Here is a 24,064-nt window from a genome sequence, read left to right as displayed (position 1 = left end):
GCTTTAACACCTATGGATTTGTGTGCATTTTCTAAATGGCAGAGCTGTGCAGTTTTACCCCACATCAGGAACTGCAGCTTAAAAATGTCTGGATGAAGCCAGGGGTGAGTCTGTGGGTCACCTGGCTGGTTGATGGCAATGGGCCAAAACAGACCCTTCTCTTCATCCCCCTGCCCACATCCTTGGCTTTTCATCCCAAACCTTCGCAGCCACAGAAATGGGTCCCATGATTAAGCTCAGCAAAATCAAACATGAACGATTTTGATTTCCATGTGCCAAAACCCAGGACAGGCATCAGGGCAGCAGTATCAGCTGCTGCTTTGGGAATATTTACAGAAGGACTTTGTTGTCCCTCGGTAACTTTGATTCCAAACTTTCCTGAGGAGCTCAGCAGTGCCTGTGAATGCAGGGAGTGTGTCCATAAGGCAGCTCCACTAAATGGAGGGGGCTCTGGAGAGTACTAAAGATTGGATTTATATTTCAAGGATAAATATTACTGCAAGGTAGCCTCGTGTTCTCTTAGTCAGGATTCTCCAAAAATGGTCACATAGCACCATCTTGTGAGCAGAGCCTGAATGGCAAACAGAGCCTGAGCTGAGCTCGGGTCTCACTCAAATCCCCAGTGCTCAGGGCTTTACAAGCTGGGGGATGAGAAAACTTTTATCCAATTTGCTGAGGAAGAGGAGTCATTATTATGAAATGGATCTAAGAGTGTCCTGTGCGCCCTGAGTGAGAAATTAATGGGCAAACATCAAGCAACTCTAAGGAAATGCACACTGAAATATCCTGTGTGGAAAATGTACTATGTGTGACCCTGTCAGGAAAAAATTCTCGTGTTACTGCCTGGATTGAGTAAATCCTTACTAAGTTCCTATAAACTGTGAATGGAGGCTGTTCACTCCTTGGTTTGTAAAATTTGAAGACACCCAGAACTGATCAATTGAAGTTGGGATTTAGTGTAGCTGTGTTATGCAAGAAATAAAAAATTATATTCTATCAGGGATATAATTTATTTTTATTGTGACTATAATTTATTTTTATTGTGACAGCTTTAAATAGCTCTAATACTGCATTTCTCTAAGTGTCACTGCTGAAGTTATGGGAGGGACTTTTCTGGGCTTGTGCTCTTGGCCTAAAGATCTCCTACTAGACAGAGACAGGGTTAAGCTGCACCTTCAGCCTTTCAGAACTGATTTCAGGGTTAAGTGGTAACCCTGCTCCCCATAAATCCTATTTACATAAAATATCATTGCTGCTGCAGCTCATGTAGAGTTATCACCCAAACCTTCAAATTCTCTTGCTTTCTTTCCTTCCACCTTCCTGTTAAGGGCCCAGTTTCCTTTTGTGGAGTGCTGGTTTCCTTTCACATGGCTTTTCACTGCTGTACAAATAATATGGAAAAAACAAAACAAAACCCTTAAAGTTCAGTACTAAAACCACCATATCCTTCACATCTTTTCCCTTCTCCCCATACCTTATTTATCTTGGTGATGTTTCTATAAAAGATGCAGCCTCAAACTTAAAATTGAAGAAGTGTTGTTACTCCGGCCTTGCCATAGAAATGAGAGCGTAACACACACATGCAAATATTCCCATGCTCTGCCTCAGAGGCTGTGGTTCATGCAAGGAAGAGCTACTGAATTTATTAAACTGATAAATGGAGCTGATTTCTGAAAGCTAAAACCATGACATATTTTTTCTGCCTTGTGTTATTTTTTACCTAAGCAAACCTCATGACAGGATATCTATAGAGAGCTGTAAAGAAATACAGGAAGTGTTCTAATACTCCTTGTGAGCCTTTATTAAATTACAGAAATGGCAGTGTGTATTTTGAGAGATATTTAAGGGGATAGTTTATATCTAAGTGTTTTCCCTGTTTCCTGTCTTGTTTACTGATAGAGCATTTAATAAAATTTGCAAGCTGAGAAGGGGAAAAAGGCAGGGGAGCTCTGTGTCACCTCAAAGATTCTGTGTGTTTGGATTAAGGTGCTAGAGACTTGAACAGGTTTTTGGAGATGGGCTTTTATTTACAAACCTCTCAATTAGCTCAGGAGCCATGGCTGCTTTCTCTCACTTGGGGCTTCTGCCTTCTTTTTCCCAAGAAAATTTCAAATTCCCTGCAAAGGCTCAGTGGGTCAGGCCCATTGGTGTTGTCAGTCTGTCAGTCTGTCCTGATGTGCTTCTTGCCCATGTTGGCATCAAGTTGCACATTGTATCATTTTTATTGGAAAAATGAGCATTTTTATCTTATTTTTTATTGGGAAAATAAAAATAGTTAATAAAATAATTTTTCCTTTTATTTTTATTTTTAAAATGAGCATTCAATACCAGTGTATTCCAAACACATGGGGCTGTGCTGGTTCCTGGAAGCAGGGTGTGCTGTTTTAGGAGAAAAGCAGGATTTAGAGCCTAAGTAAAAAGCAGCAGGGATCCTCTCCCTGCATCCACACAAATCCTTATTCAGATAAAAGATTGCACGTGGCTGCTGCAGGGCCAAAGCAGAATGACAAAGAATAAGGGAGAAATGTTGGAATTATTATTATTAATGTTGAAAAGTTGGTGTTTGCTGCAAGAAGGTGTTCTGGGTAGGTGGACAGACAGCTCCCCTATGGACAGGGAGAGAGGAACAGCTCCCACCTCCCACTCCCCAGCGCCATGGGCAGATTCTGTCTGTGCTTCACCCCTTGTGTTTGCTTCAGATCCTTGATCTGCTGGGAAATTAAAATATTTAATGACATTCTTCTGATGTGACCTCTGGAACCCACAAACTGGTTTAGGGTTCATTCCCCATTTGCTTGGATTTTTGTGCATCTGTTGTTCTTTCAGTGTACAAAAATGAGATTGATGCTTCTGTGTCTCCTAGTTTTGAAAGTATAGTCCAAGTAGAAAATATAGTCCAAAATTTTCTTAGCAGAGAAAGTAAAGTTTATTTGAATGTAGCATGCTATATATAAACATAATTGATTTTTAAAGTTAAAAATGTTCTTTTTTTTATAAATATGCTTATGAGATTTTTTTTCCTTAGAGGCATTCAATAAGTTTAATACTATAAATTTGTTTTAAAATAGCATATTGCTAAAATCTGAAACCACAGTATTCTATCAGGAAACTTGGCCTACACATTCAGAGATCTTTGTCTCTGTCCTGAATTTTCAGATACTGACAAAACAACAACATAACAAACACTGAGGTGGATACTGACCAAATATTGTGCTTTACAGCATAGAATATTTTACATACATTCTTTTTTCTAGAATACACTTTCAGCATTTTGAAATTATAAAAAATGAAATTAAAGCAAAACAGTAGAAATTGGCACACAAAAAAGAAAATATCATGCAAGTGGAATACTATGTGCTGTTCTCAGGTGATCATTTTCCTGTTTGCTCTTGATTCTTACAATTCCACTAATTCCAGATAGAACATAAACAGGTTTACAGAAATGGTATCTAAAGCTACACAGTGGGTGTGGTTTATTCCTTATCATATTTCTACTGTACATGAGAGAAAGCTGGTAATCTTCAGCTGAGGTCAAAGATTGTCATATCAATATGATATAAAAATTTCATTTTGTAAGTTATATTCAAGGAATGTAATCATGGGATTGTTTTAAAATTTAATGCATGGTTATTATCCCAAGAATAGTCAGGTTGGTTTAACACGTCCTGACAGATGGTTAGTGGGCAAAGAGAAATCCATGAGTAACCTGACACAGAGCAGCATTAAAATATCACAAATCTATGCACTGAAAATTATTGCAAATTATATTTGCATTATGTTTTGACAAGAGAGATTTCTTTCTGTGGCACATAATAGGATAAAGGTACCTTAACCCTACTATTCAATTTAATGCACCGCTAAATATGGATATTCTGTCACAGTTCTAGCAGTGCTGGATGGTAAAGAACAAACAAATTATCTCCTTCTCTGACTTGATTTTAAAGTTAATTTAGGAGTTTAATTTCTGAATATAGAAATTAAGTTTCTTCTGCAGAGGATATTCTGCTGACAGTAATATTTAGGAGCAAATATTTCTTTTTGTGCAGTTCCCTGTTGGAGGTCTTTCATAGTCATTTTCATGTACTTAAAATATAAAAGATTTTTTATAAACTTTAGCATTCCTGACAACATAGAAAGGAAAAAAAGTTTTTGAATTCTTATACACATCTCTCACTGCTGCAATTTATAAATAACAGATACAATTTTGTAACAAACCTGAACCATTCAAACATTTAAACCATTTTACTGGATTTTACATATTAGGCATAACAAAGTAATTCACTTCTGCAAAGTTTTCTGATTTTTGTGATGCAGGAAGACACTTCTGTGCTGTAATGGTGTGATGGCTCAGGGATAAATACTGTCTGTAAGGGAGGGATGCTGAGGTGTGTGCAGTCTGTACTGTCCTGGAAATGGTTCTTCACTTCTGAGACTCCACTCAGTTCAGTTTCATGGTCATTTACAGCCCTCAGGGCAACTTCACAACAACCACACACGCTCCAGCCCTGCCAATGTTGACAGGAACTTCCTAGAAAGGAAAAGGAAAAGGGAAAAGAAAAAGGAGGAAACATTTTTAGTAGCATCCTATGGATAAGAAAAGAAGAAATTACTTTCAGATTAATGGGAAAGCAATTTGTTTATTAAAACTGATGTAATGCTAAAAAGATTAGGTTTAACTAAGGTATGAAAACACAGTTTGGGCTTTTTTGGCAAAATTCAATTACAAGTGTTTAGCATGGGGTTGTCCCCCTGGCATGTTCAAATCCCTTCACATCCAGTGCTCCAAAAGCAGGGACTGTTGTTGGTCTTCAAAACCAGGGACTTGTTTCTGGTCTTCATCTAACATGAAGATATTTTAGATGGCTGCAAAAGGATCCTGGCAGTGCAGGGATTTCCTCTCGGTCTCAGTGAGGAGGGCCATACATATAAATGTTTGGAGGTGCCTCCAGAAGAGGGCATGGCTGACAAACACACCAGCTCTACCAACAGGGAATTTGAACACTTAAAACCCAAAGTCATTTGTGCAAGCTGGTTTGCTGGCCCATGCATTTCCTCCATCCCTCAGCCTGAAATGTTTTACGTGGTTATTTTGCAGGGGAGGGAGCTGATATTTCATTGAAGCCCACCTCCAGTATTATATAGCAATTCCTACATCCTTACACGTCGTTTTTCCCCAAACCGGCGACAATTTCAAGCTATTTGGACAGAATTACCCCTATCTGCAGGAAGATCCCCTCTCCTTTCTGAGGCACCCCTGGGCCCCCATTACCTCTGTCCACTCGTTGTTCTGAGCATCGTAGGACTCGACGGTGTCCAGGTAGGAGTGGCCGTCGTAGCCGCCCACGGCGTAGAGCCGGTCCCCCAGGGGACAGATGCCCACCGCGTCCCGCGGCACGCTCAGCGGGGCCACCGTGGTCCAGGCATCCGTTTTGGGGTCATACCTAGGAAATGTGGGGGTCAAATTCAGAAAAATGCATGGTGGATGGATAAACCTACAATTTCAGGTTTAAATTGTTGTTTTTTGCTTTTTTTCTCCTGTGTTGCTTCTCTGAACGAACACAACTGAGATGTCACTCGGTATTGGGTTTGCTGGGAATGTCCCAACAAAGCCAGGAATGATGCATCTGATTTCATGTTCTCAGAAGGCCAATTTATTACTTTATGATCCTATATTATATTAAAGAATATTATACTAAAGATAGCATAACTATACCATCTATAGTGTAGTATTCTTTAATAAAATAAAGTATTATATTATATAGTATTATACCAACTATACTAAAGAATACAGAAAGGATACTAAATAATATAGTATTATACTAACTATACTAAAGAATACAGAAAGAAAACTAAATAATACAGAAAGGATACTAAATAATATAGTATTATACTAACTATAGTAAAGAATACAGAAAAGATATGAATGCTGAAAAAGATAATGCTAAAAAGAATTATTGAATGCTAATAAGATAATATTACTGAATGCTGTATTCAGTAATATTACTGAATGCTGTATTCAGTAATATTATCTTATTAATGAGTAGATAATATATATTATAATTAATAAGATTATATTACTGAATGCTAAAAAGATAATAATGGAAACTTGTGACTTTTTCCAGAGTCTTGACACAGCCTGGCCCTGATTAGCCAAAGAGTCAAAACAACTCACACCAGAGTCCAATGAAACAATCTCCAAACACATTCCGCACAGGAGAAACAAATGAGAAAAGAATTGTTTTCCTTTTTCTCTGAGGCCTTTCAGCTTCCCAGGAGAAAAATCCTGGGCAAAGGGATTTTTTCAGAGATTGTGAATGCCACAATTCAGTTTTTGATTTAGCCACTAGAGGGGCCTTCAAGCACACAGAAAATGCTCCTGTTTTCACTTTTTGATTATAGTCTCTGTTTCAATTACATTAAGCCATCAATAAATTTTAAACACAAAAGGGACTTTAGGGGATGATAGCATGGCCACCAGTTGACTCAGCAAAGTTAATTTCATTATTTTATCATTTTCTTCCTCCTTAAAGCTTTTGGTTTTCTGTTTATTGTCAGAATTAATGTTTTCAGAGAAGTTTACTATAAAAGAAGTTAAATATCTTGTGTAGTAGCTCTAAGTTTCTCACATTAAATGCGTGGCAGCATCTCACATTAATATTGATTTTATTACTGATCTATTCCAATATAAATTGCAGTGAATTGCAGGTAATTCCTGCTTTACCCCATTTAAGTGAGAACAGAATTTGACAGTTGTTGTTCATAGCGGATTTTAACACCCACACAGTTTTCCTTTCTTTTCCCCAAATGACAAGACTGTGATACTTCTTATATTTTTACAACTTTCATCAGTATCAGTCAAGCTAAAAAGAATTTAATTCCTACAGCATATGGCACAAGCACCTAAACCTGAGTCCTGGCATTTGAGAAATAGGAAGGTCACACATTTAACTTGTCTCAGTACTTCAGTTCCTTTCACCTGGCTCTGGGGTAGCTCAGGCAGAAGAGAGGAATTTGCTGCTGAGGTTTAATTCTTTTGTTATCACAAAAGTATCGGAAATCAGTTATTCCCGCTCAAATTATTATTTCAAAAAGGCGGAATATGTTTTACAAACACAGCATTCCTGCTGTGAAGAGAATCTATTCTAGAATCCCTTCTCAGAAGGTAAAGAGAAGAGGAAACAAGGCAAAATGATGTTGTACCTCTCCACGCAGTCGGACAGGCGGGAGCAGTGGTTGGAAGCAGGAGCGTCGTGGCCTCCCACGGCGTACAGGAACCCGTTGTAGGTGGCCACGCCAACGCCTCCCCTCCTCTTGGACATGGAGGCACACAGGCTCCACTTGTTGGTGTGAGGGTCAAAGCACTCCATGGATTTCAGGCAGGAGCTCCCGTCTCGCCCGCCGACCGCGTACAGCCTGCGACAGCAACCCGCAGGCAGGAAAACAATTTCAGTCTCTCCTCGCCCACAAATGAGAATTTTATCTGGCTGACTTCATTCAGAACATTTTAAAATTGTCATTATTTGGTGCGCTCCAGAACTTCCTTTGCTCAAAGGCAATCATGTTAAATGTTTGCCATCTAACATAAAGACATTTTAGATTAAGTTGCATTCTTCACTTACAATGGAAATGTTCAAGCAGCCACACATGAAAATGAAGCTTAAAAATTCATGTCAGGTTCTATAATGTGAGCCAATAGAAAGAACTGAATTGAAAGATGCTGCATATGTTTGAAACATATGGTGGCATTCCCTGGGACAGGGTTACAGAGTATGACATATTATCACATTAAAACTTTTTCCTGCACAGTTGACTTTAATAACTTGAATAGATATCAAAAACATATATTAAATATATTTTCCTCTGAGTCCGTATTTAAGAAAATCTGCTGGACAGAAGGGACCACCTTGTGTCGTCTTGTCTATTCACCCCAAAGGCAGTTAGCAAACAGAGATTTAAAAAGCTGATGTTGGGGCAGCTTGTAGGAATAAATTGTGGTAATCCTTGTTAAACATTGGGGCAACTTTTAGAAATAAGTTGCGGTAATCCGTACTAAAAAATATCAGAGGGTTGTGGTTTTCTGTCAATGAATTTTCCAAAGCCTGAACTTGTTTCTGGTCTGAAGCTGACTTGGGTGCTGCTGGGCTAGGATGGAATGTAATAGAAGATGTGTTCAGGTGTTGAGTGTTCTGGTTTTTCTGCTCCCTTTCATACCTTTGTCATTGTTTTCTGCCATGAAATTTCATTTATTTAGTGCAGCTTATTAGAGAACTAGGGAAATGTGGAACTTGCCCAGAGTAAACCAGATCAGCTGAATTTTCCTTTAGAAGTGCCTGTTTTATTCCAGAGACTTGAAAATCTTTCCAATTTCTCTGGTGCATATTTTAACTAGAAGATTCTTCTATTCACCATTAGAATAATAAAAAATCCCCAGCTTTCTCTCTCCTACTGTTTTTTCACTTGATAAAATTGAGTTTGGTTGTGCAGTTTGTTGCCTGATCCATACAAAACTTGAGGCTTTGATTTATTTTCTTTTCACATCGTGCCATTGATACAGCCTGCTTGCTTACACAGCTTTCACAGGGCAAGGAAATCTCTGTGTACACAAAGTGATTGGTTGGGATCCTTTGTTTTCCACAACATGTCTACAAACACAGTGGTGTTTCCCATTCTCTGAGGAAAAGACCAAATATAGCATCACTGACTGATGTTTTCAATGGACCATTTATTGGTCCGAAAGTGCTGCTCCACAGATATGCAAAGGCTTTGCTGGTGGGGTTAAACAGGAAAAAATATGGTGTGGTTTAGGGAAACAGGAAAAGGAGAAGCATTCTCTTGGTTGGAGCGCAGCAGTAGCACTGAGTGATGGACATTTGATCTCCTGCTATGCCAGAAATTACATCACCAGACTAACAGACGTGATTTAAAGCCCTGCTGGAGACAGTTTGTATCAGCAATGATTGAGAACAGAGTCAGGATCGGGCTGATTTCCTCTCTGACAAAGTGGTTTCCTGCATGTTGCTGCTGTGGAAGGCACCAGGAGGAGTTTCTGGTTGGGTTTCTGCTGAGAACATTTCCTCTGAGCTATAGCAGGGACCTGGAGAGGCACTTTTGCCTCTACAGTTTGAATCCTGCCTTGTATGAATGCAAATCCCCAGCTTGCGTTTAAAACATCCCTTTGCTGACATCTTTGTTTCTGCTTTTTCTCCTTCTCTTTTTTGGGAACTTACAAAGAGATCAGGGAAGCCAGTGGCAAAGGCTCCAGGTAAAAGCAGTTGTCTGCCTGTACCTGAGTGTTCCCAGTACCTACAAACTGCTGAGAGGTTCCCACAGGGTTAAATAAGAAATGTTGGCTCAAATTGTATTCTCCACAACCTGAGGGCTTTTACAAGGTTTTTGTAAGATCCACAGTTGTCTGTTCCCATGTAAAAGGGCTTGAGTGGCTTTAGCATCTTAGCAGAATGTTTCGATGCATTAACACTTGATTTTGTGTATTTAAGCAAGAGATGGAGGGTGGAGCAAATCTGGATAGGAGAAGATTTATAAGCAGCTGTTCATTCCATACCTAATTAATAAACTCATCTCCTTTCCATTAAACACCTCATCTACCTTTTTAAAAATTGGCTGTGAATTTGTATGACAAAGGAAAGACTTTGTTTCTGTACACATTAAGTCTATTTAGACACAATGATTTTAAAGTGTAAACATAAACTTGGAAATTTTTTTAAGTAGCTGATTTTACATCCCCATATGTTACATTCTAGGTAAAATTCTGGTGTGCATGTAATGACATTTTCACATTGCTATAATTTTAAAAAGCTGAAATGTTTTTAAAACCTGACTGCAAGCCTGCAATCAATTTACCACACAGCTAAGACTTTCTTATTTCTACGCATTACATTTTTCTCTTTGTTTCCTCGAGGTCATTAATAACCATAAGCCTGAAAATCAAATTCAAGAAGCTGCACTGGCAGGGAAGGAAGCAAATGAAAGCGCAGGGAGAGGTTTTCCTGTTGCCATACTTGCTGTTGAGGGCTGCCACCCCCACGGTGCTCCTGGGGGTGGACATGCTGGCCACGTAATTCCACTGCCGCGCCTGCGGGTCCCAGCGCTCCACCGTGTTCAGGTAACTCCAGCCATCGTGGCCTCCAACTGCGTACATGGGTCCTTCAAGCATTGCTACTCCTTCAGAGATAGAATTAGGGACATGGAATAGAGTTAAGGACAAATTATCTCCTGGTTTCGGTGACCAGCGGCGAATTCATTTCGCTAATTCCCTGTCTGCAGATAAGCAATTTCGGCTGGTATTAAATGATCTGAAAGCTGCCTTTTCATTTGGAAGAATAAATAGAGATAAACAAGCACTTCACATACAGTGCTCTTCTAAATAACCATTATCTTTTGCCAAAAGATTAGAGGAAAGCTGCTTTAGTTCTGATGTTCTCTTCTTGGACTTTTATCTCTTTCGCTTCTGGTGACCTTGCAAAAACAAATTCAAGCCCTTAACTGGGGAACGATGTTGTTCTCCTACAAAAAGGCAAAACTCGAGTCAGGCAATGAAAAATATGCCCAAACCAGCAATGTCTCCTAATTCTGAGCCAGCTGAAGCTCTGTAGGGCTGCCAGCACGAAGCCTGGGTGGGTGGGGAGCTGGCTGTCCTTACCAGCTAGAGCACCACAACATTTTAATGCCTCTTGGATGAGAGCTGGCTCCTATCAGCTGTCCCTGAGGCCCAGGAGAGCCAGCTTGGCTGTCACTGCAAAGCTCTGGGTGGACAAAGCCTGGCCCATTGTGCTTCTCCAGAGCAGGGCTTTGGTGCCTTCCCTTTGGGAGCTGCTGCTGCTTTTTGCTCCCTTTGTTAGGTGATGAAAAATGTTTCAATCCAGCTGCTTAAAAGTTTTCTAAATCTGTCTTTCAGGCCTAAATATACATGGCCTGATTTCTTCAAAAGCACCAACTGCACAGAATCTCCCTGAAGGTAATGGGGACTGTAAGTGTGAGGCAGCTTTGCAAACCAGGCACAGATTGAAGCCAAACTTTGGGCTCTCCAATTTATGGCTGTGACCTACTTGTTGGGGAGAATTATGCCCCTGCAGTCAGGAATTATTAATATTTCAATGCAAATTATTTCATCTGTTTGGTCTTCTTCCTCTTTGCCACCTACTAGTATTTGGTTTCATAAATTTGGTGCTCTAGCTGGTAAGAACCCTCCATGACCCTTTCTCTGTCAAGCAGTGGAGAAGGTGACATGGGCCACATTGGTTTGCCAAACAATTCGGGATCAATCTTCCTCTATTATCCATAAAAATAGAAATATTCCATGACTTTTGAACTTACTGATCATTTCAAGAAATACCTGTTTCTGTAACTTAAGAGAAGCCAGCTTTTTCATCAGGCCTGTGATATATAAATTCAGAAATCATCATCTTCTCTCTGTTACAGTCTACTCATCTCTAAACTTAGCCTTATTTTCTATAGTTCTGGAAATAAATTCTAAATTTCATATTCATATTATTCCTTCAATGTGAATAATATTAAGGATCATTTTGTAGTTAAAAAAAACATAGATACTAAGCCACCGCCGAGCCCTGTAAAATTTCTTGTAATTACAACATTAGAACTGGTGAAGTTGTACTTATTTCCATACACTGTTTTCTTCAGCGTGGGTGATGCCCTGATCTGAGTTAGAGAGGTGGTTGATATCTCTGGGTTTAATTCATAATTTATAAAAAAAATAATAAATTAAATCAGGTTGTTATTGTATTGTAAACGTATCATTTGACCATTAAAACATGTGAAAAGTTAATTATTTTTGCCATAGTTTATATAGCGAAAATAATATATATAGTTATATAGTTTATATTTTGGAATTACCTACCAGCAAAATTAACCCTGGAACACCAGCGCTAGTTAGGTGGACACTAATAAAATCACAAAATTATGGCAATTGGCAAATCTCTCTTTGAAAAACATCCCCTACAAATATTCCTGGGTGTCTCTGCACCCTGTTAGAAGATTTCTCAGCAGCGCTGGAGTGGATCAAAGCCCTGTGTGTGTGCTGGGAGGTTTCCGAGGCAGAGCCCCTCTTACCCAGGCCGTGCCTGTGTGTGGACATGGGGGGCATCACGGTCCAGGCCTTGGTGACGGGGTTGAAGCACTCGACGATGTTGGAGGTCTTGAGCCCGTCCCTGCCCCCCACGATGTAGAGCTTGTTGTCAATCACGGCCACCCCAAACTGCAGCCGCCGCCCGTTCATGGTCCCAATCTGGATCCAGCTGTTGGTCCTCAGGTCGTACTTCTCAATTGTGGTGGTGCCTGTGACAAACAGAGACAGCCATGGAGGGAGCAGTGCCCAGCCACCAGCAGCCAGCTCAAAATGGGATTCAGTTATAAAACATTGAAATTTTGGGTGGGATGTTTTGCTGTGAACGTCAGTTCTCGTGTGAACCCAATGAGAAAGCTGCATTAATTGCATGAATGGTTGGCAAGTCTAGGAGAACATACTGGTGGCAAGAAATGGAGAATTAAATTTTGGCAGTGTGGCATTCGCATTCTCTGAAAAAATTCCTTTGCACCCAGGATTTTTCTCCTGGGAGCTGAAAGGCAGTGAGAGAGGCCTCAGAGAAAAGGAAAACAACTCTTATCTCATTTGCTTCTCCTGTGTTGTGCTCATGTGGAATGTGTTTGGAGATTTTTTACCCATAGGTGATTGTTTCATTGGGTTGTGCTGTGAGTTGTTTTGACTCTTTGGCCAATTAGGGCCAAGCTGTGTCAGGACTCTGGAAAGAGTCACGAGTTTTCATTATTATCCCTTTAACATTCAGTAAGTATCTTTTCTCTATTCTTAAGTATAGTGCAGTATTCTTTAATATAATATAGTATAATAAAGTAATAAATTGGCCTTCTGAGAACATGGAGTCCTCCTCATCATTCCTGCCTTCATCAGGGATGCCCAAGCATTTACAATATGGCAATTTTTGTAGCACTGCAATTTTGGAGGTGAATTGGATCTGTTGCTTAAGTACCATGAGAGTAGGGGCTTTGTGGGTTTTTTTTGGGGCTTCTTTATATTCCTTATCAATACAGGGCCTCACAACAATCTGCTGTTTAGTGCCTGGAGCTTTAGTGATATTAAAACCAGACTTCATGTATCCATCTGAGGAGCTGGACAAGCACCTTCAGGAATCCTGTGTGTGCTTTCCCTTTTAGGATGGAGTCAGGCAGGAGGCAGGGCTGTGTGTGAGTGCACACCTGCTTCCCACAGGTATCCTGCCTGAGGCTCACCTGTGCAGCAGCTGCTTGGCTGCTTTAGCACATCAGCCACATTTTCCATTTCTGTCAGGTCACTGGACCTGCACTAACCTTTTACTGAAAGCCTTCCTTGGGCAGGAGCTCTCTGCCATTCAGCCTGACACTTCCCCACACCCTGGCTCCCATCACTGCTCAGGAGCCACAGTTGCTCCTCTGAGAGCTGCTGAGCACAGCGAGGCCACGGCTCAGTAAAATCCGAGGCAGAATTGCCACTGCACCCTGGAGCTCAAATTCAACTCAGTCAAAGGCAGCCAGGTGAGGGAAACAGAGCTGATTTCTTGTTCCTTGACTGGGATTTGAGACCAGACAAGTGGTGTTTGGGAGATAACAACAGGCAGTTTGTGGCAAAGAAATTCCTTTTACAACAGGAAAACAGCCATGCAGAAAAGAAAGGTAGGGTTTGGTTTAGAGATCTGTTAGAGATCACCTGATGTACTCCAGAAATTCAGTGAAATAAGAGTTTATCTCATGCTGTCTTTTCTCTTATCTATATGTTTTTCCACATGCATAGTTTGGGAAAGAAACCAGCTCCATCTGCAATAAAAGACAGAAATTCTACTTTCTCCCCTTTATTCAGAGCAGCTGGGTTTCTTTGCGTGTTCTTTCCATCTTGTTATTCTGTTTGCTGCTCCTTGCTTTGATTCTTTCTCATTTATTCTATGCTAATATGTGAGTGCCCCAAAGTTCTCCACTTCAAAGGAAATCTCTCACACTAACTAAAACACAGGGAAAATGCAGTCAGGTTTGAGTGTGTTCAGCCATGCCCTGTGGGCTGTAATTTGTACAGAGGCTCCAAGATTTGAAAGTCACAAAACCTAACGCGGTGTAGGCGCATTCCCGTCTTTCAAAATTCCAGCCCAAAAGCGCCTCTTTGATCTTCTTTTGATCATTGGAATTTGAGATTTGTCCTGGTATCCCACCTGAGATAAGCACAAAGGCAAAGCTGGCATTGCCTGGTGCCTGTCTCCATCGCAGGCAGTGTGTTATTGCCGGGGGTGGGAGATATTCCCTTCTCAGAGCTGCTCCTCCACAGCATCCTGGTGCCTTTCTGCTGCTCCTTTATCTCCCAATCCAGCCCAGGCTCCAAATCTGAGTCAGAGCTGTGGAGGGCAGCAGGAGGAGCAGAAATGCTGCTCTTCCTACCCATCAAAAGGCAAAAGTTCAAACAATTGGCTTGGCTCCAAGGTGAGAAGTAAGAGAGGCACCAAGAGGAAGCGCAGATGTTGGCTGAAATAACCCTTTCTTTACATAACCTTTACTAGGAAAAAATGATTGGAAAATTGTGTTCTTATTTTCTTTAAAGATTACCTGGTTGCCTGATATAATTCATAAATACTCAGTATCGCTAATGAATCTCCTTAATTGCACCAGATTAACTCCAATTTGCTAAATTGTGCTAGGAATGAGTGTTTTCATGTTGTGCAGGGGATGGATGTGTGTTCTGCACCTGATTTGATTGCACAGAGATAGGGAGGTAGCTCTGCAAGGTCTCTCATGTGGGGAAAAATCAGTCGTCAGCAGCTTTTTGTAAACCATGAAATGGATTATCTTCTTTGTGATTCTATTAAAAGTGAACTCACACAGCTAAAAGTAATTCTGTGCTGCGAGTCACTAGACTTTAAACTAATTAGAGTTCTCTGGCTCCAAGCTGTGGGTTTGAAGTTGAGGTTCCTGCAGAAAATGATTTAATATTCTGCTTCCTAAATAGAATAGTGCAATGTTTAAAGCTGTAACCTGATTGCCGTTGTGAAAATCAAATAATAGAAACTGGAATATATTTATAATAATTAACTTTCAACTACAAATCTGGGGAAAAAAAACAAGCCTGTGTTTGAAGTCCTGAAGAAAAGCTGTGTTCATGAAAAATACAAATCTTTCCACCTGGAATGTTCTAATAAGGATTTATAAGCATTAGGTAGGAGTTCTCTCTAGTTCAGTGATGCTTTTTGGTTTTATTTTTCTGCTTCTCTGAAATCCAAGCTTTCTTACTTTGTCAGAATATAGACCACAAGGTTCAATATTAAAAGAATCCTGATACATTTTAAATATTTACTTTTTCTTCTGATTTGTAAATTCAACTATTTTTCCCAAAAATTCATACTAAGTTTAATTTTAAAAATCACCACATTACTCAAACTTCTTTATTCTGCACCTAAATATAAGTGTATTGTTTACAAATATGATTCTTGCAAGAAGAAAGCACTGCTGGCACATAGGATTCTGTTCTGTAATTTGCTTTTTCTTCTTTTTTACCCCTAAACTGACACATTCCTATGGGAAATATTTAACTAAATGTCATGTACTCCCTGGGTGTCTGTAATGCAATGAGTTAATCTGATCAAATTAATTTGTGGGCTTACCTTTAGTGGCATCCATGCCTCCCACAGCATACAGGGCACCCACTGTGGATTTCCTGGGCTTGGTGCGAGGGCTCTGCATCATGGAGCGTCTCTCGGGCAGCAGGTGGTACTTCATGGCCTCCATGAGCAGCTTCTGGCACTCAAGGTCGTCTGCAAACATGGGGCTGTTTTCTAGATCAGCCAGGAGCTAGGAAATGAGGGGAAACAAACATCTTGATATACAGCTCAATCATTAAAATTGCATGTACTTGAATAATTGAAGTATTTGTAGCTACAAATACTCATTTTGAGCTCACCGCTCACTGGGGCTTTGCTGGGAACTCTGCTTTAATGCAAGCAAAACTATATAAAGGTGGAGGGGAAAAGTCTGTGAGTGTGATGGCTTTGATTAATTTTTTCCTATCTCTTTCTTTTAACTCTTAAAAAAGGTTCAAATCAGAAACTTTTAGTGCTGCACTGTCTTTACAAAACTCCTTATGTGAGCAAATAAATCTAGCACAGAGTACTGGACATCTCTGTGAATATATGATACTAAATCTATTTAAAATTAAGTGTTTATGGTACTTTTATATGTTATACAAGGCAGAATATTTGCAGCATCAGTCATGCAGATTCCTAAAGTCCTGACTGACAGTCTCAATATTCTATATGAAATTTTGAGGAAATATAAAGATTCCTCTATGACACAGACACAGCAGTGTCACCTTTCTGTAAAACAGAACGTCCAGCTCTGAGCTTGATGGATGAATTGTCTCTTCCAGAATTAAAGGACAAGTAATGTCAGTGCTCACAATTGTCAGCACTCATTTAGGCCCTTCAATATTTGCCTGCTTCTTATGGCAATAAAGAAAGAAGCATTGTGGCTTATCTGTCCTGCAGCTTGATAAATCTAAGGAAATATCTTTGCATGTTATCTAAATTGCTGTGCTGTTAGAGGGGAGCTATTACAACCCAGCATTGGAACTTGGCTTTTGGAATAGACTGGCATTTTTTAGAGGTAATTCTGGGCCTGGTAATCACACTGGCACTGGGGGGGGGTTTATTTTCATCTGTGTTTAAAAAAATGAAGATATAAAAAAAAAAAATTAAAAGGGTGGAAAAACACCGACAATCTCCAGCCCCAACCAGAACCTTCCCACCAAGTTCTGCCTGCAGGATGCTCAATCCAGGCGTTCCAGCGGGCAGAGCCCCCCGTTAACCCTCGGTGTTCCCACCTGGGGGGGCAGCAGGGGCAGCCGGATGTAGGAGAGGAGCATGCCCAGCTCCTGCTGGCGGGTTTGCAGGTCGTGCCTCACCCACATCATCAGGGCCTGGAAAATTGCTTCCTCGTCCGGCACGTTGATGTCGTCGCTAGACAAGAGCTTGGCAATTTCATTAGCTGGGAGCAAAAGAAATTCCTGGTTTTTTATTACTTCTATGAAGTGCTCCTAAAAACAAAAGGAGATTTCAATGGACTGGTGATTTTCACTGGTAGACGTAGCTTTTTCTTAGATAATGGAGGGTTTGTGAATGTTTCATTCAGGGAAATGCTGTGGAAGTTCTAGCGATCACTAAATGTCCTCCTACCATTTAGGGGAGATTTAGGTAGGGATTTTTTGGTAGATTTTTTTAAGGGACATTTTGGTTGCTTTTTGCTGCCCTGCTCTTGCAGAACTGAGGAATTATGCTCATTTTCACACCACCGTGCTGCAGATGTCTCTGTCCTGGCTTAGGGATTTTCCACTGGCCCTTTTGTTCATCAGTGTGATCTTAGCTCTGTGGCTTGATAGAAATACTATTTGAAGGTAAAATGTGCATTTTAGAACTGCCAAGTGGGCACTCAAATAAAATGTGTCCCTTCTGTTGCAGATTCAAAGGTTTTGAGCCAAAAAAACCAAAATCCTCCAATCTTTTTGCAGCAAGCTGTGCCAGCTGTTGGCTGTGTGACCGTGCTCTTAGGGCAAGAAAATTCAGCAAAGGAAATTCAGCTCACTTTTCTAATAGCACTGTTTGGGCAATACAAAGTTGGATAAATCCCAATGAAGGCTCCTCAGCCTTTTAGCTACTGCTGTGATCAAACTCCCCAACTCCAGAAGTTTCTTAAATACCTAGAGTCTGTCACATTTTTCATTAAAAAATGTTTTACATCTCAGTTACAAGAATATCAGAGTTGATATCAATAGATAGGATATAAATATATGTATTATCTCATTCCCTATCAAATTCCAAAGGAAAAAAAAAATTGGTGAAGAGAGAGGGTGTTATGTTACTTGCAAAGAGATGCATGTAGGAATTCATGGCTGCATTTGAAATAGAATTTCTATTTCTCTACCTAGAATTAATATATCCTCTTTAGGAACCAGACTGAAATAGGGCAGTTGAAGAAATTTAGTAACTGATATTTTATTTTTTGTTTTCAACAGTTTCTTCACTTTCTGCAACTCTTTCCAAGTGTAGCCAGGATGCAAATTCAGAAGTATCAGTGATTAAAGGAGATGTCAACTTTGGTCTGTTATGCATATCCTGCTTCAATTTGTGACATTCAGAAACAGGGACAGGAAGGCCAGTCCACTTCTAGTTACAAATATAGCCCAAGTTGTTTATCAGAACGAGCTCTATCTGCACGAAAAGATACCAGGCAGGAAATTGTTAATGCTCTGCCTCTGTGGCCAAAACATTGCAGGGGAAGGTCCCCATTGTGTCTGGTTTTATTGAATGGATCTGGTGTTTACAGCACATCTGAAAATTGAATGGGCTCTGTATTTACAGGACAATTTTCTAGCTTTTCCCCTAATTCCGCATTTTCACCAACACTAAACAAACCTGAGTGTTTTACTTATCCCCCTCCACAATGTTTATGTGTTTATGCATTGTGATCATCTCCTGCTCTCTAAAGGCTTTTTGTAATGGCTCTGCAAGGGTTTGAGACAGATTTTTATTTCAAAGGTGCAGTTTTCCTCTCCTCTTTCTAAGCTGTCAGTAGCAAACGTGGTGAGTGGGTTTGTGGTCCAGGTTCTGTTTCATGGCAGCATTTTCAATCTGTTACATGCCAGAATAGGAGATGGTTCTAGAAGTTGTTTTCAAGGAAAATAATATAAAACTTATACCCAGTGCTGCTGAGTGTCACAGAGTCATCATTATCCTTCATTTTAGGAAGTTCTTAATGACTCAACTCTCACATTTTTTACACATTGTTTCAAAAAATAATAAAAGTTTAATTCCTGGGAAAGACTGGAGAATTTAAATGGTTAAAAAAGCTATAAACAAAAATTATTGTCATAATCCCATTGTTTTTTACTGTCTCAACATCTCTTACTGTCATAAAATCATAAATCCAACCCCATGATTTTATTTCAGTTTTGCAGAAATCTGAACCACAATTTTAACCCCACGTTCTCACGCTGGTGGGAGGAAAGAGGCAACAGCAGAGGGGGATTTCCTGATTTTGGATGAATACAAGAAGGTTTGGAGCAGCAAGGTCAGCAGTGTTTTATACAGGCTGAGCAAACCTCGATCTTAAATGCCCCGTTCCAAACTTGGAAACTTGAAGGGGGTGCAATTGCTGCTAAACAGAGAATTCTTTGCTGGGACAGGGAGGAGCACAAGCAGTGCCCTGGATCTGCTCATCCACTCTTGCCTCCTTCAGCTGGTGGACAGGAACAATCCCTGCTGGAGTGTTCTCAGCATTTTGAAGCCTCTAAACTGGTTCTGACATCCTCCCCTGATATTCCAAGCAGAAAGCTGCCATGGGTCTCCCAACAAGTCGTTCTTTTTATATCTATTTAGCTGTAGCAGTTGCCATTCTTTTTGTGTGTTTGAAGCTGTGATAGCACATCTTGTTGCCCTGAATATTTATCCCTCAATTTGGTTTCATAGCAAGTTATCTCACTTCTCTCTTTCCCATGCTCTGAATATTCATTTCTTGCTTTGAGCCAGAGGAGGATTATGCTCCAGTCAGGGACGTGCTTCTTTTTTAGCATTCCAAATCTTCCCAATACATTCTTTATTTTGACTCTATTTATGAGTATCTCACCTTAAAAGCAGCTTTAGAATTTTCTTTGTGTGGAATCAAAGACCTGAGCATGGCCCATTGCTGTCTGTCCCTAGACATGAGCTGTGTTAAGGCCCTATTACATTTTTTGGCAGGAGCGGGTACCACTTGTACTGCAAATTTAAATTCACTGCGGCTGCCCTTCTACAGGGCCAAACTCTGAGGTGGGGAACAGCAGAAGTGAGTGTTTCTGTATGTAAGTGTGACTGCAAAGCTGCCAGCTGTTCACCTTACCATGGTGTAGGTGTGGGCCACCTTGAGGAGCTCGGTGCAGCCCTGGGCGTCCCCAAAGGAGCGGATGCCCAGGCAGTTGGAGGGGTGCAGCTGCTTCATGAGGAAATTGCAGCACACCTCGATGACCTGGGAGAGCTGCAGGAGGCACGCAGCAGCCAGCAAGCTCTCTATGGTGTCTTCTTTTAGCTCGAGGATACCTGGGCAGTTTTCATTTAGGACAAAAAAAAAACCAAAAAAACAAAAAAACAAAGTTTTAAGTCATTTCCCTTGTATTCTCATTATTTAAAACCTTGTCACTCTTTGGCTTTTCTCTGAGATGTCCTGCTTTTCCTTTCTTGCTGAAGGATTCTTTAAACAGATATTTTGACTCACAGGATTTGGTGTATTTTGAATACAATGATTTGGACATTTTTATTGGAACTTTAGCAGCTTTAGATCTGATCTGGGTTGGGAAAAAGAAACAAAAAGAAAATTGTGACTGGGGAAAAAACTTCCCCCAAAACAGGGCTCTGAGTAACCTGATATTGTGGAAGGTGTGGGGATTGGAGAAGAGTGTTTAAACTCCCTTCCAACCTTGAGTATGAATGGAGCTTTAAACAGAACTTTAGTATGAAAATTCATATAATAACAACAAAAATATGTATAAATTTCTATAAGTAGAACTTTAGTATGAAATTCATATATTAATGAACAAAAATATATAAAAAATTTCTATAACAGAACTTTAATATGAAAATTCATATATTAATGCACAAAAATATGTATAAATTTGCATAAGCAGAACTTTAGTATGAAGATTCATATATTAATGAAAAAAAATATATATACATTTCTACAAGCAGAACTTTAGTACGAAAATTCATATAGTATGAACAAAAATATGTATAAATTTCTATAAATGGAACTTTGGCATGAAAATTCATATATTAATGAACAAAACTATAAATAAATTTCTGGGAGCAGCTCTGGGGCAGGGTTACCTGTGTAGGCGTAGCGCACCAGAGCCCTCAGCGCCTCAGGATCCACTCCCTCCATCTTGATCTCCTCCTGCTTCGCTTCCCTCACGTCGTTGGTGAACATGGCAGCAAAGTAATCAGAGACTGCACTGAGCACCAGCCTGCAGGGGAGGCAGGGTTAGCAGAGATGCCTCAAGGTTTTATAATTTATATTTTTCTCATTCTGTGCTGCTTTAGTGTGTATTTCTGGGCTTTATATCAGGGGATGGTGAGCTCTGTGCACAGAGCAGGGAGACAAAACAATTCCTGCTCCAGCTGGGCACCAAGGACAAATGATCCCAATCTCAGCCCAGGAGCACAAACACCGTGGGCTGGAGAGAGAAAAACAAGTATGGGGAATCATAACCTAAAACTATAATTGCACTATTAACTCCAATATGCAAATGGACCAGAACTTATAAATGTGTCAGACCCCGTGAGCAGTTGTGCATTTTGGGACGTTTTGGTTCATCTTGGGTGCAGGCCCGGCTGAGCTCCTGTGCTGCCCAAGGTGGATCCATTGAGGCTTCCTAATAAATCCCTGCTTTATTCTGTAACTCCATCTAGCCTCTGTTCTAGCACAGCCTTCACAAGGCATCAGCAGGACAGCAAATTACCTCATCATCTCAGTACCAGGCAGAAAATCCAGCTTTATTATGTTATGAACTGTGTGCACAATGGAAACGATTAGCATAGGAGACAAATCTTGCAGCAGTGAGGAGTGAAGTTAAAAGAGTAATTAGTAATCTAATTTTCTCCCAGAGTGCTTATCTGGGCAGATTTTCTTCGCTGATCTTGCTGTGGTTTGACAGCACCAAGAAGAGAGGGTGGACAGTGCCGGCAGTTTGCATTTGGATTTCATTGTGTTCAAAATAATAGATATGAATGGCGATTAGCCGGAGTACTAATCAGAGTAACTCTCCATTCACAACCAACTATTCATAAATTGAGGCAGCTTTTTTGGGAATGAGGGGCAGGAAGGGCCCTGGGGGCCGCACCTGTGTGCTGGGATCCTTTGGTCCCCGGCGATGAGGAGCACGTCGCAGAGCTGCTGCTGCTGCAGGTAACTCTCCATCTTGCGGAACGTTTGCTCTGCGTGGTTCGAGGACTGGAAAAACTCATCGGAGCCATTGGTGCCCATCCCCAGAGAGCTGCTGGTGGTGGACAGCCTGCCAGGACAGAGGCAGGCATCAACACAGCGTTAGAAATCCGTTATAAACGCTGATGTTGAATTTATTCAAAAGGCAGCACAGAAATTTTTAGCAGTCCCACAATACCATGGCTTCTTCCCACTTTTTCTCTTTGCTGTCTGGAAGTTTTTATTCATAAATCTGCACATAAAGTTCACTGTACTTTATTTCAGTGTGTAGTAGGAGATGCTTCCCCCTAGTAGTAGGGTGTGTAGAATTTGTCTGCTTCCATCAGTTGTGAGTGGATTGCACAGCCCTGACATGGTAAATGCAGCCTCCTGAGCACTCACAAACAGAATCCTTAAAAACAAAAAATCCTGTTTTCCTGTGATCCTGACAGCTAAAATACCTCTTGGCATGAAATATTGGATATTACATCTTTAGGTGTTATTTCTGATCTCTTCTTACTTTGGCCATTAAATTACTTGAGTCAACAGTAATGAATTGTAGGACAATTTAATGAGCATCATATAATTCTAAAGAAATTTCCAAGTTAAAAGCTCATGGAACCTGTACATGGCCTTTAGAATCTGAATGCAAATAGTGGAGACAAATTAATTTCTCTGCCTTTCACAGAAATGTACAATATAAATAAATTCCTCCCACTCCTCAATTCTGTTAGCTTTCACAATTATAGACAACCCACATTGTTTTTTCAAAACATCATTCCTTACAGCCTGTAAATATGGATTTTGATGTAGATTGAAACACCTTCCTGACAATTCCTTAGAAAAATCTTTATTTTTCTATTAATCTTTTTCTAGTAAATAATAATGCATTTTTTTATATAAATTTAGATCACATAGCTTGAAAATGCTGCAATATTTAACACTACTTTAGCTAATTATTTAGAAAAACATTTTCTCAGTTTAATAGCATACTTTTTTAGAATTTATAGCACCTGTTTTTTTAAATTTCCAAGCCCAACTGGGAAATAATGACAGCTGTTGACTAAATTTCCTGGTTGTCTTTGATATTGTTAATGCAAATTCATAAATGATTAGGAGAGATAAGGTCTCTTCACAAAATTAGCATATCAAATTTAGCAGAATATTGGATTACATCCACAATTTAACATCTAGTTCAGAAAACAGAGAAATAAAAAAGGGTAAGTCGGGTTGAATTGGTAGTATCAGAAAATAGAGATGTTAGATCATTCATTTTCAAAGTTCATACCTCATTATATACCCCATAGAAGTCAAGGGAAATAATTAAAAACCAAATTATAATGTAATATTGAATTGAGACACAGCAGTTTTCCATCCCCTTTGCAAAATGTTTCTGTCTTTATTACAACTTCAAATCCATTTTAGCTGGGCTTAGTTTAGTTTTAAAGAAAAATGGGAAAACCAAGTTCACCTCTAATATATTTCCTTTGTCATTTTTGACTTCCAAAAATGAATTTGTCTCAGTGTGTTTAATGACTCCACTTTCTTATTTGTTTTCTTTCAATGCTTCCTAGGCAATGACAAAGCTGCAAAATTGGATTATATGCTCATTAGTTTTGTATCAGCTGCTGGGTGCCAAATTCATACTCTGGAATGTTTTGTTATTTACCTCTTAAGCATCCTTTAATGTTTTTCAGAAAATTATTTTTTGAAAAAATTATTTTTTTCAGATTCAATAGATGCATTCTAAGCGTTGTGTCTCAGTACATTGCACTTAGCCTTGATGTTTGCAGAAAAAAATTCAAATAATTCTCAGTCATCCCAATTGTAAATAGATAGTACTGTTGGGGAAAATAAATAATTCCCCATGGCATGTTTTTATTTGTGGTTAGAGAATCATTTCCAAGGGAGGGAAAGTCTAATTATTTCATTTAGTCATGGGTATTTTTTTCAGAAGTTTATTGGAGTCACATTTAACTACACCATAAATACCACTAATATAATTAATTATTTCAAAGGCAAAGGTCTTCAGAGACTGAAAAATACTGGAATCAAAAGC

General features: G+C 39.8%; 1 protein-coding gene across 1 annotated transcript in view; it reads right to left on the bottom strand.

Annotated features, from left to right (window-relative positions):
• Positions 1–3,214: 3,214 nt before the first annotated feature.
• The window catches only part of KLHL4 (kelch like family member 4), a 37,656-nt gene continuing 16,806 nt past the window's right edge, over positions 3,215–24,064 (bottom strand). Inside the window, exons 3-12 of the mRNA XM_026794274.2 lie at positions 21,926–22,096; positions 20,913–21,049; positions 19,933–20,129; positions 16,883–17,095; positions 15,669–15,855; positions 12,088–12,312; positions 10,020–10,182; positions 7,201–7,413; positions 5,270–5,441; positions 3,215–4,528 (exon numbers count right to left, since the gene is read on the bottom strand). Of these exons, the coding sequence (XP_026650075.2) occupies positions 4,469–4,528; positions 5,270–5,441; positions 7,201–7,413; positions 10,020–10,182; positions 12,088–12,312; positions 15,669–15,855; positions 16,883–17,095; positions 19,933–20,129; positions 20,913–21,049; positions 21,926–22,096 (1,738 nt within the window). The 3' untranslated portion in view covers positions 3,215–4,468. The remainder of the gene's footprint in view (positions 4,529–5,269; positions 5,442–7,200; positions 7,414–10,019; positions 10,183–12,087; positions 12,313–15,668; positions 15,856–16,882; positions 17,096–19,932; positions 20,130–20,912; positions 21,050–21,925; positions 22,097–24,064) is intronic.

Source organism: Zonotrichia albicollis, chromosome 14 (genome assembly GCF_047830755.1).
Source record: "Zonotrichia albicollis isolate bZonAlb1 chromosome 14, bZonAlb1.hap1, whole genome shotgun sequence".
In the NCBI taxonomy this organism is placed as follows: Eukaryota; Metazoa; Chordata; class Aves; order Passeriformes; family Passerellidae; genus Zonotrichia; species Zonotrichia albicollis.
The sequence above is the reverse complement of the archived record's forward strand: the minus strand, read 5'-3'. Positions and strand labels throughout refer to the sequence as shown.